General features: G+C 39.1%; 1 protein-coding gene across 24 annotated transcripts in view; it reads right to left on the reverse strand.

Moving 5' to 3' along the window:
- Positions 1–439: 439 nt before the first annotated feature.
- The window catches only part of DLG2 (discs large MAGUK scaffold protein 2), an 847,901-nt gene continuing 835,266 nt past the window's right edge, over positions 440–13,074 (reverse strand). For all 24 annotated transcript variants that reach the window (XM_032678105.1, XM_032678098.1, XM_032678102.1 and 21 more), the window contains 5 exons: positions 12,748–12,849; positions 11,634–11,806; positions 10,814–10,923; positions 7,180–7,271; positions 440–5,609 (listed from right to left, as the gene is read on the reverse strand). In XM_032678105.1, coding sequence (XP_032533996.1) covers positions 5,503–5,609; positions 7,180–7,271; positions 10,814–10,923; positions 11,634–11,806; positions 12,748–12,849 — 584 coding nt within the window. In that variant the 3' untranslated portion in view covers positions 440–5,502. The remainder of the gene's footprint in view (positions 5,610–7,179; positions 7,272–10,813; positions 10,924–11,633; positions 11,807–12,747; positions 12,850–13,074) is intronic.

Consider the following 13,074-nt stretch of genomic DNA (forward strand, 5'->3'; position numbering starts at 1 on the left):
TACCCAATGCACAGCAGAAGTGTGGTAAGGAGAAAGTGGCTGTACTTCACCAGAGTGAATCTTCTTGGTGGCAAATTCCACACCAATGTGAAGTCAGAAGGAAAAAAAGTACTGCAAGAAAGAAAAAAGTTACCATGTTTTCAGTAGTTTTTGAAACCACCCTCCTAATTCCAGACTTGTATCTGTCTTGTATGATAGATCTCACAGTGTCTCAAGACATAGTAAAAGCATAATAGTTCTTTTTTACTATCCTACTTCAAGGAAAAAAGACAAATTATGCCTTGTGAAGAATCCATTTGCTATAAAGTGTAAAAATGCTTTAATATTAATATTTTATAATAAAATTCATGACATATTTATAAACACTCTATCAAGCATTTACAACTGAACCACAGCTGAGAGCTTGGACCGGAATAAATAAGCAAGGACACAGCTAGTATGAAATATACAGCTCAGTTTTTATAATTGTGTGTGCTTTATTCTTTACACAAATGGAATGGATGCACAGAGTATTTACACATAACAGGAGTGTAAGCTGGACAGGGTGTTTTGTAAACTCCAGTTCAGATTCTGAGTACCCCACACTACAGCTAGACTGAGAAACATCCTGCTAAAGAGATGCGTGCCGGCCAGTGTGCCAGATAGAGCATCTTGGTGAGTACAGGCTGCTACACTCAGAAATTCAAACTGGCCAATTCAAATTTAGGAGCACAAATCCAGAAATTAAAAGGTTGCTATCCCACTAAGAGCCAACAGTGTTGCCTTTTTTCCTTTATTTTTTTTTCTTTTTTTAATGCTTTTTTTCCCCAAAAAAAATCTTGCCTGGGATGCTGGCTACCACTCATGCCCAGAAACACTGTTACATCAGGGAAAGTTGCCTGGGTCATAGGTCAGGGCTGTAAGCTGCTAATGTGGTATGAGAGATGATGGATCATCTCTCGTGCTCTTCACCTTAAAGATGGAGTCTCAAAAGGGCCAGTGAGGTGGTGGTTCCTGTTGCTCTTGGTAAGATGTCAGTGGGGCTGCAGCATTCTGCAAATCCTTCTGCATGGGCTGTCTTTTTGTTCAGCAATTTCAGAGCACCTACCTCAAAAGGATCTTGGTCCATGACTTGGCCCTTTGGGTGCTACAGTAAAATAAGCAGTAAATAATGAGGAAAGTGATGAGCTGCTGTTTAATCAGGTGGCCTTGGTGTTTTACAGTAATGCTAAAAAAATCAGTGTAATGAGGAGGATGGATGTTTAACTTCAGGTGATATAAATGGGATGGACTCCACTGAAATTAGAGGAGTGACTGTGATTTACACCAGCTGAGGATGCAGGCTAGCTATATCCTATATAGATTTTAGATATTATTTGCTGCTAGCTTTGATGTTGATTTGTTCCTAAGAATGTGAGCCTTTTTTTTATAATATAATGATGACCTCATTTTTATTTCTGAACTAATTGACAAGATGTCTGAGTTTTAATGGAATAGGAAAAAAAGTTTATTTCACCAAGGCATTGGCTTGAGCATTTGAATGCAGTACACAGAGAACTGCATACATAACATGGCAGACAAAATATTCAAGAGGGAAAATACTGAGATTAAAAGCTGTGAAGGGTAAAAGACCACTTTCTGTGAACATGGCAGATATTATGGCTTTAAAACTGCAGCTGAAAAAGAAGCTTGAGACTTTTTTCATGAACACTATTTTTCCTACAAATATCCTCGTGTATTGTCACTCACTGAACCCTCTGGTCAGGGATACAATTTGAAAAACAAATAAGAAAAGAAAAAAAAATTAATTAAATTTGACAGTGAAGGAGTAACACCAAAAATTTCTCTGTAGAAAATTAATGTAAATAGGTAGGGGGATGTTGTATACCTAAGACACTGTTGCTGGCTCCTAGTGGTTATTAGCTCAGGTTCCACACTACTCTCCAGGATGAGGATTTGACATTTCAGTGCAATGGAGAGATTTTTATCCTTGATTTTCACAGGTTCCCAGGACCCTATCCACACCAGAGCATCAAACCATGCTAGCTACAAACACAATTACATCACAGAATATTGATCTAGAAACAGCCTTAACTATCAAAGAAATTACAAAGCGCTAGCATGGACGGGGCACCTCTGTAGGAAGGGGGATTAAGCAAGAAAGAGGCTCTTTCACTGGTTGATGCTCAGACCCTAAGACCAGTGAAGAGTGCTGTTTCACTGAGCCCTGGTAGCAAGCTCTCAATGAGTCAGTGCATGGAAGATTTTTTTTTTTTTTGTGGCAAGGAAAAATAATTAGGTTGTAATATTGCACATCTGCAAAAAGCTAGCAAGATGTCATCATGATCATTCATGGGTGGACAAAAAGTGGTGATAATTTTGATTCTGCTTGGACCCTATGGTGCTACACACTGTGCCAGAACATGAAATATAGCACCAGGGGTGTGATCTGGCACTTTTCCTAAAGGGTCCAGCATTTGCATTTGTCTCATGTTTAGACACTCCTAAGTCTTTTACATGGACAGAAAGGGGATTTGATTATGCTAAGCTGTGTTAGCACCAATATGGACTCAGGTGCCAATTGCTATGGGTTGTGAGTTTGGACTTTTTTTTTTTTTGCAGCAGATGTAATTTTGCATGAGTCTTATGTTTCTCTTCCTCCTCCCACTACCACCCAGTATGATCTGAACAGCTGCAATGCAAAAATGGACTGCAGCTCTGCTGATGCTGAAACATGAAACGCAAAACGTCAACGCACAAAACAAATGGGAGTACAAGTCCTAAGGGAAATAAGACCTCTCACTGCTTCTCATGACGATTTGTTTTTAAATATATGTTTTATTTAAAAAAAAAAAAAAAAGAAGTGCAATGTCAACTCTAAATTGGAAGCACGAACAACAGACAGGGAAAAATAAATAATGTTACTACAGTAACCAAGGACTGATGGAAAAATTGATTGTACTCAGCCGTAGTGTTACTGTTCACCTTAAAGCACAGCACATGACAAAGCAAAACAGTTACTAGTAGGATAGTGCCATAAAAGGCTGCATGCTGAACTAAGAAACAAAGAAGCAGATGTGATTGATTGCTTAAAACAGAGCTGAAAATTAGAATGAAGTTCCTGCTTTAGGATACTTGGTTTTTCAGGTCTGGTGGGCTATTTCCCAACCTGGGGCAATAGTACTTTGCCAGCATGGAAAAATTCATGGCTTCCAAAGATCTGGGGTCACTCTGTGGATTTCTGCAGAATTATCCAAAATCAAAGCATTCATTAATTTATATTTTGTAAAAAAAAAAAAAAAATGTTTCTAGCCCTTCTGATTACAAAACTCTTCTGGAGACTTAACTGAAACCCTTGTTTAGAAATCTGCGCTGACCAGGCAAGAAAAATAGTAGTTAAAGAAGTGTGAACTTCTCAAAGTTACCATAGTTGGGCAGTAAGCTTAGGAGGCCCCCTCAGGGCCACTAAAATGCCCGTATTTTTAACCCTGTCACTGCCGGTGGCTTTTGCAAACATCCAGCTCGTCACGCTGTCTGCGGAAGTTGGCTGGGTATACCTGTCAGCTCGACAGGGTGTAGAAATGTAAGCTTCAAATAGACAAGTCACAGAGGAGTCTATTTAGCATTTGCCCTTAAAACATCCTTAAGCGTTAGGGTTACTGTAGCCACCAGCTATAGGCATTGCACTCCTGCAGTACAGCAGGCAGGAGTGTGGGTTTTACAGAGAACATGGTCCAGCAGCAGCAAAGGCAATTCAGTTTACTGTCATAGCATTTTTGCAGTTGTCCCCTTGTGAGTCAGAGTGAAGAATGGCATCAGTATACAGAGGAAGGGCAGTGTGAAACAAGAAAGAAATATCTCCTTCTCCTTTTCCATGCATCCCAAACTGCAATTCCACAGACTTTCCCCAAATCCCTCACAAACTCCATTGCCTCAGTTTTTGCTTTTAAGACCCTTGTTGACTGTGAAATGAATGAAGATATAGGTTAGTTGGTGACCTGCCTGCAAAGAGAGGAAAGATCAAATACTTTTGTTATTTCCTTGAAAGAAACAGGAAGAATCGTAAAACATTTGGGGGTGAAGGGTGCCTCCCTCCCAAGAGAGACGTTATTAACCAGATTTGAGCATTGACATTTTGCTTCTGAATAGTTGTCCATTTCAATTTAAAGATGCATTATCCTTTTGTGTTCAGAAAAGCCCTACAGGGCAGTCAGTTAAAGAGATCTTTCCACAGGAGTTCATCATGATTAAATAGAGGCAAGGAAGAGGATTAAATTGAAGGAAAAACAAAATGACAACTATAATTTAAGGAATTATCTTGCTCATAATTAACAATAGAGAATCTGTTATGGAAAAGGGATAATGCAACTTGATGGTCCTCTTTACATTTTACAGTCGCACAAGGGTGTAAATATTTAATCTTTCAATTAATTAATCTTTACAAAATATCTTCACAAAAACATTTTTACCTATAGAAATTAGTTTCTATACATCAATATATTTTTATTTTTATAAATTATTCCATCTTTAAGTGCCTTCTATCAATATAAATGATAAAATAGACAATCAAAAATTTTAAAGCTTTTCCCAGTTGTATCCCTCCTTGTCAACATAGGTGCTGTGAAACCTCATACGTGTGTGTCCACATGGGAATGTATTTGTGTGCACGTGTGTGTGATGTGAAATGCTTCCATCCTCTCCCACACCCAAACATCATTAAAATAAACCATATTGTTATTAGTTTCTGATGTAATAGTGTTTTCAAAGGGGAAAAAAGAAATGCTTGACTTGGTTTCAGAAATCAAAAGATGTGCATAGTTACCAAAGTCGAGGTGTACCAACTACAAATATGCAATGACAAGCTTAGAATAGGACCCACCTCCCAGTCAAGTCACAGAGAGTCCTAACAGTGACCTCAGTAAGAAGTGGACCAAGTACTCTGAGCTTGATTTTGCAAGGTGCGTGTGGCCCTGATCTAGCAAAATTCTTAAGCCTGTGCTTAGCTTTGAGCACATGAATAGTCCTACTGGAATTGATGGAACTGAACAGAGAGGGAAGGATCGCAAGTGCCTCCAAGTCAATAGGCTACTCATGTGTAGGAATTGGGGTCGAGTGCTGAGCGCCTTGCAGGATCAAGCCCTATATGAGGTTCAAGAGCTGGGAACTTCTCTTTAAAGCAATCAAAACACTGAGCTCAGCCATCAAAATCGATCGAAATGTCCGCATGGGCACAGGAGGTGGCTAGCTCCCCTTGACAGAGGGTCTCTGTGTCAAAAGTTTATACCTACAACTGGTGCTCTGAGCACACAACAGATTTGCTTTATATGATAGAAGTCTTTTTGTTCCTACCCTTTGACCCATCAGCGTCCTTCATGGCTTCAAACACTTCGTGTTGTACATTCATCAAAATTCACATTGACTGCAAAGAACATAAATGCAACAAAAACAGGAAAGCCTCCAAATAGTATATTATAGTTTTCTTCTAAATATTCTCCCGTCGTAATCAGAGGTGCAGTGGCTAATTTATAATTTTTCCTTTGAAGGAATCCAGATGAAAGGCCCAGATTGTTCTTCAATTACAAGTTTGCATTGATTATATATATCTTCTAAGCTATCTCCTTGGACAATAGCTGCAGTAGAGAAAACATATCAATACTTCTTTTAATTGATAGATACAGCATCCAGTGTCAGCAGATTTTCAGCATATTCATAGATACCGACAGAATGAGAAGGAACTGGCATACTGTGATGTTGATTATGGAAAAATCATACCCCTGCAAATGGCAACTAAATTCAAACCAATGGCACCTGCCTATGACAGAGACCCATCCCACTGCTTGTACTGGGAAGACTGAGCCAGGTTAATTCAGAGAACTAGCAGTTCTGTCCTAGGGCAGGGCAGCATGGTAGCTTCCCACTGTTGTAAGTCAAGACTTACATTTCAATTGATTTAGAAGCTACTAATGGTTATCCACAAACACCAGTACCCTGAGAAGGAGCTTTTTAAACCTGCTCAAAGGAAATGCAGGTCTTAAAAGAGCAGGTCCTAAATCTTGCTTTTTTTCAGGTCAGGGAGAAGGTGCCTTTCTCTTTCCCTCCTATGATCCATAGCTTGAGCTCTTGTCTTGAACTAGTGAGGATTTCTCTGGTCTGTACAAATGCAATTATGCAACATTTTTTCTGACTTCATTAAAAGCAGTTTTGTGTCAGGGATGGAATCAAATTCATAGAATCATAGAATTGTGAAAGTTGGAAAAGACATTTAAGATCACTGAACACAACTGTCAACCTAGCAACCCACCATGATGTTCACCACTAAACCGTGTCCTGAAGTGCCATAGTCACATGCTTTTTAAACACCAGGGATGGTGACTCCACCACTTCCCTGGACAGTCTTTTCCGATGTTTTACAACCTTTCCTGTGATTTTTTTTTTTCTAATAGGTAATCTAAACCTTCTCTGGTACAACTTTAGGCCATTTCCTCATCCTTGTCACTTGTTATCTGAGAGAAGAGGCCGATGCCCTGGCTACAACCTTCTTTCAGGCATTTGTAGAGAGTGAGAAGGTCCCCCATGAGCCTCCTTTTCTCCAGGCTAAACACCCCCAGCTCCCTCAGCCACTCTTCATCAGACTTGTTCTCCAGACCCTTCACCAGCTCCATTGCCTTCTCTGGACATGCTCCAGGACCTCAATGTCTTTCTTATAGTGAGGGACCCAAAACTGAACACAGGATTCAAGGTGCAGCCTCACCAGTGCCCAGTATAGGGGAACGATGACTACCCTGGTCCTGCTGGCCACACTATTGCTTGTACAGGCCCTTGGCCATCTTGGCCACCTGGGCACACTGCTGACTCAGCACTCCTTGGCCCTTTTCTTCTGGGCAGCTTTCCAGAAACTCTGCCCCAAACCTGTAGTGAGGCACGGGACTGTTGTGACCCAAGTGCAGGACACGGCATTTCGCCTTCTCAAACATCATACAATTGGCCTTGGTATAGATATTCCTTTAGGACATCAAACTTTGGAGAAGTTGAGTGCCTCAACTCCTCTGGAATTTCAAGGAAACAATAATCTCAAACCAGAAGTCCTTACTCTGGGCACACTACACTGATAGGTACTCTAGGCCAGAGACAGACCTGATCAAGTTCTTTTGCAATAAAAGACTATATCTTGGGAAAAAATTGGCATTAATAAAAATGTACCTGTGAAATATTCTCCAAATTCTTGTTCTAATTTAATTGCTCGATCATAGGTTTTCTTCGCTTGCTCCTCTGTAAGACGTTTATTCATTTCCCTAGAAACACAAAGGAAGTAATAAAAAAATTTGGATTCTTGACAGAACAGCTTTCTAAAAGACATGTTCAACTGAATCACAGATAGATTGAGATTGATACAGGAGTCAACCAGTAGAATTCTTCCATCAGTTCAGGGACAGTTTTGTATTTTCAATTTAATTTCATTCTTATGTAGCACAAACCTACTTTTTCAAACTACTTTCCATTTCATATTTCTTCAGTAAATTTTTGTTTTGGGTTCAATGCTTTACATTGGCAAACAAAATATAAGGCCTGAATCTGGTAGCCATTAACTGAGATAAACTTGAGACATCAGGAAACTATAGGTAAGTTTGGTATCCAGCACATCCTATTGTCTGAGCACTCAGTACTCCTGCCTCCAGAGCTGAAGCTCCTTCAGAAACTTCTCCATCTCCCACATTCAGCTGGCTGCCACAGCTAAATAATGTTGTACAGACTGCTTATTGGGTACCAATACTGTAAAAACATAAACAGCCAGTTACATTCTGATTTTCTTACTGTTTTGTTATATGTTGGAGCATTTCTGTTTCAACAGAAGCATTATTTAATAACTTTAAGAAATGAGTTGTCTTGCCTGTGCATGCTCAGCTTTTAATACCACTATATACTTTCAATGATGAAGCTTGTACTTATTCACAGCATTATACTTATATGCCTGCAGATGTCCAAAGTAATTGTCAATAATAAACAGAGTTTGCCTATTCTAGCATTTTTTCACAGCATGGATTAATTTTGCTTAAAATGTGATGAAAATTTTCTGAGGCAACTAGGAAAGCAAGAGGAGGGAGCATCTTGTGTTCTGCATAAATCTGACTTAATGCCTTGTACTGAATCATATGATTATGTGGTAATGGACTGCATACAATATGATATGGGTGATGCACGTAGGAAATTATGTACATTATGGTGCATAAAAAAATGATCTATGAAGGGTACAACAGTATGAACTTGCTACAACTAACTCCCACCTGGCTTCTGAAAAACACCCTGGAAGATGTCTAGGATGCAAAAATGCAGCTTATTGCTGCCTACCTATATAACTAAGCATATAACTGGGAACACTGCTTACAACAATCTCTCTGAAAGTACTAAAACAATGGAGAAAGCAGGTTTATAAAATGAAGGTAAGAAAGATTTCTTAAAAAATGTGTGACAGTAATTTTAGGTTACATAGATAGGTTTAGTATTTGCCAATCTGTGCGTTGTCCTGCTAAATTTGTAAGACTACTTATTCTATTGAGTGGAAAGATTGCCATCTAATTGAGCTCAGGCAGACTTATCAGCTACACCTACTTGAACATCTCTTTAGGTGACTGAACTAAAACTGTCTTGAAGCGGGACATACCATTGCAAATTCTTAGCCAAACTTAACATTTTCATCTTAAGGACACTCAGATAATATTGTAGTGCTAACAACCTCCTCCTTCCAGATCTATTTCTGGTAAATTTCTGAGAAGTCTTCCTCAGGATCTCTGAATTAGCAGAAGAGATAATACAAATAAAAATACAAACAAATGTTTATAATAGGAATTATTTTGAAATAGGTACAAATTTGCCTTACACATTCAGGTTATAGATTTGCCTGGGGTATAAAACTGTGCTAATTGTATTCATGCCTCTGCCCATCCTGTGCCTTCAGGAGAGAGGATGGAGAAAAGAGAGGACCCTGATAACTATTTTTCAATAGACCATCAAGTCCAACCTTTGATTTATCACCACCTTGTCAACTAGACAATAGCACTAAGTGCCACATCCAGTTGTTTCTTGAACAACACACTTGTTTTATTGCCTATTGCTTTGGTTCAATAACAGGATGATTGTCATAATATTTTGCGTCTTCATAACACCATTCAGTCAATCTGTTCAATGATTTGCTGTTCCAACATTAAATCAATGAAGCCTTTATGTTATTGACACTTTTCTGGTTCTGCCTGATGTATTTTTTAGAGTAAGGGCCACTTTTATTTACTTTTTTTTTTTTTTTAATGCTTCCAGAGGCAGTACCAGAATTAAAAAAATAGTGGAAATGTTTTATGAATGCAAAAACTGTACATTAAGATCTATGTTAAAACAACCAATGTAGATGGTAGGCTATCAGACAACCCTTCTTCTGTACAGTATCAAAATCAGAATACAATTGATTTGCAGGGCTTGAAGAATTGTCAGGAAGTCATCCAGTCCAAGATGGCTTTTGGTCAGGATGGGGCTACATAAGTACCACATACTGTGCATCATTCCTTGTTACGTGACTGGACATTCAACAACCTCACTGCCAAAAGGCAGGGCCAGGGGGAATGCACATTCTGGGTTGTTTTGGCATTCTCCAGCTCCGTGACCAATGTCTGTGGGCACAGAGTTACCATTACTAGACACAGATCTGTAACAGGAGGGTGGGTGCCTACATTTTACCTGTGAAACACATACGTATGGCATTACCTGGCCTTTGCAGAGCCTTGGGCAAGGGGAAGGCACAGGTCAAAATTTCATTCCTATCAAGGCAAAGTAAGCTGATAGCTCTTGCCTTACCTTGAGTGTACATGGAAAACAACTTGATAATAATGTATTTTATCCTAAGCTTTAATCGGTATGAGGATCAATTCCATATTTCCTCCTCAGCCTTCTCTGTGTGACACTAGATAATGTTCATTCCTCCTCCACTAGTAGGGTGGAACCAAGAACCAGGCCAGCACTACAGCTGAGGCCTCATCCATACCCAGTAAAACAAAATAGCTGTCTATTGTGTCCTTACACAACACCGATATGAATATAGCCTACAGTGGCGGTTTCCTTTTTTGCAACCGTTAGCCATCCAATTCAAATTCCTGTGTAATCCACCCCAACTGCCAGATGCTTTTCTGCAGTGCTACAGCTTAATTTTTCCATTTGTACTCCTGCATTTAATTTTCTCCCCTCTGTGCTGAATTTCATCTTACTGATCTTATATTGAGTTTCAATCTCATCCTCCAAAGTTCATGTCACCTTGGTGAGCCTTGACAGCATGAAGTTGGTGCCTTTTCTTTCATTCTTTTGAGTGTTACATTTGCCCCTCTCCAGTCCCACAGCTCCTTACCTATCCTCTTACAGGCCTTCAGGCAAATGAAGGGCTTTTATGAAGAAGCACGCACCTCAAACCTGGCACAGGTTTAACCCTCTGGTTTGTGCCCTTGACCAGACTCTACACCCCAGGAGTACCCGAGGCTGGATGGGATAAGCCATGTTACTCGAGTTCTTGGTGAACTTGTTGCACAGGCTGGAGCAAGTATACCGAGCACTGGCAGGGAGTGCTTCATGGTCCAGCACGTAAGTCCACACGTCCCAGTCTGAAAGGTTCAAAGGCAGTTCTGGCTTTGAACAATGGACAACAGTGGACGATAGGCTGTGAGGACAAGTCTACACTGTTCCCCCTTTCCCTTATTATTATTAATTATAGAGAACAGGAAAAATGTAGACTCAAGACCTGTGTGGTGCCACTTGAGATTGTACCCTGAAAAATAAAACGCTTGAAGAAGTTTATACTCACATCAAAGGCTCCCATGATTTAGGCTTAATGAAGATAGCGATGGGATAGAGTTGTGCAACTTGTAGTCGTTTGATAGCATTTCCTGACACATCAAGTATACAGTGCTTGCCCTGTTGGAAGCAGATGAGGATGTGTTTATTTTTGCAGAGTTTCCTGCAGATCAGCCAAAAGATAGGAAGCAATTCTGCAACGCAGTGCCCTGGAACGGGGCCATTACTGGCACACCAGGGAAGGGGGAAGCCCAGGGAATACGCTTCACTACTTTATGTTCTTTCATTTACTTTGGCGCTAATACAAAATATACACTGACCATATGGGAACAAACTTGGCTTTTATTTTTTCCTGGGAGGAAATTCGTAGAGGCAGGAGGATTTTCTTGAGATGAGGAAAATCAATTCATAAAGGTTAATATGATGTCTATGTTCTTACTGGTTAAATAAGTTCTTGTTTATGTCGAAGACTCTCCATGTTACTGGAGACAAATAATGTAATCTTTCTGTGGTTTGTTCTTTTGCCTCTATGAAAGTGAGTTAAGTTTATCTACCTGTCTTACAGAAGGAAGAGAAAAGGCTGTTTTGGGGTTTACTTGAGGCACTGTATTAGAACCCTGAATCCATGGCACTACATCCAAGTACAGGAAGTGTCAAGGATGATGTAATTCAAAGCAGAGACTCCAATTGTGGAGTCATTATAAAGCCTATAAATATTAGGATGCCATTTTACAGATATTTTCTATTTTTGCCAGAGAATCATATCTGAGACACAATATGGAAACAAAGCAGATCATGTTGTATAGGCAATAAAACTAGTGTCAACCTACCCTTTCTGCAACAAATCTCACAGATTGGACACTAGTTCCATATAAATTATCATTGTACTGCCCAGCTTCTATAAATTTGTGCTCTTGGATATCTTTTTCCATTTGTTCTCTTGAAATGACAAAATGATAATCTCTCCCATCCACTTCATAGTCACGCTTTGGCCGTGTGGTATCTGCATGAAACAAAAGATGGAAGATAAAGAAGTCTGCAAAAACATTTAATGCAAAAAATTCAGCAATGAAGGCTTGCTCAGTGGGCAATGCTGGATCTGCTCTAAGGGGAGGCACTCCACATCTGAGAGTAGATTTTGGCTACTACAGATTGTTTTCAATGGACTCATGACAATAAACCTTCTAATGTTTACCTCCAATCAATACAGGCTAAAATAAAATTACGGTTTACCAGAATTCCACTTTTTTTCAGCAGGATCACAAAAAACCCTCAAATATAAAATGCATTCCAGATTGTAAATCTAATGTTATTATGACGATAAAATGAATCATAATCTAATCAATTTAGCCTTATTTATAGGCCTGATTCGGTTCTCATCTCTAGCAGTTTTAAGGTAGCATATTTGCAGAGACAACAGTTTAAAATGAAGTACAACTGCAATCAGGGCCCGAAATAGATAGCAAGCTCTAATGATTCAAGTTATAAATACTCTGTTTAATTCAGGGTCTAACATTGCTTTCAAATTCAACAGTCTAGATCTCACACAATTCACAGATTATTCCGTATTTTTATAGGTGGATGCTGTGCAATTGAGCTGAACCATTTTACATTTTACCAGTATTTCAAACATATCTTATTTAAGAAACCGTAGATGGATTGGTTACTAAACTGAGTTAGTGACTAGAAAGTTCCTTGTTTAAAAAAGTCCTAGAGCTTTTGAGACAATTCTTTTGAGAAATGTTTTCCAGACCTTCACAACCTTTTTTAAAATTTTATTTATTTGTTCTTTTCCCCTTTTCTGTGTGATGGAAAAATGACCTTTGAGAAACTCAACTACATATGGTGTATGCATACTGTTTTCACAGAAATTTACTTAATGTGTAGCACATTGTAGGGATACAGTTCACTCAGCTGCAGAACTAGGATTAAAATCCTACTTACGTGGTACACATGATCCAAACTTATCAGGGAATTCAGATATCAAATCATCGTTGATCCGATCTTTCATAGGACCCAGAATAATAACTGGCCTGGTGTAATTAACTGAACAACAAAAAGAAAGGCACATTTTGATGATCTTACTGGTAAACAATAAATAAATTTACCCAAATATGCACTAACCATAGTTTTTGTTTTCATATATGAAGTAAAAACTTAGGTGCACATTTTATTGATGAATATTTTATTTATTGACATGAATAAGGAAATGGAATTAGTACCATTGCAGAGCTCTGTGATGATCCATGTGCATGGTCAAATGATTATGTA

This window comes from Chiroxiphia lanceolata, chromosome 2 (genome assembly GCF_009829145.1).
Source record: "Chiroxiphia lanceolata isolate bChiLan1 chromosome 2, bChiLan1.pri, whole genome shotgun sequence".
NCBI classification, from domain to species: Eukaryota; Metazoa; Chordata; class Aves; order Passeriformes; family Pipridae; genus Chiroxiphia; species Chiroxiphia lanceolata.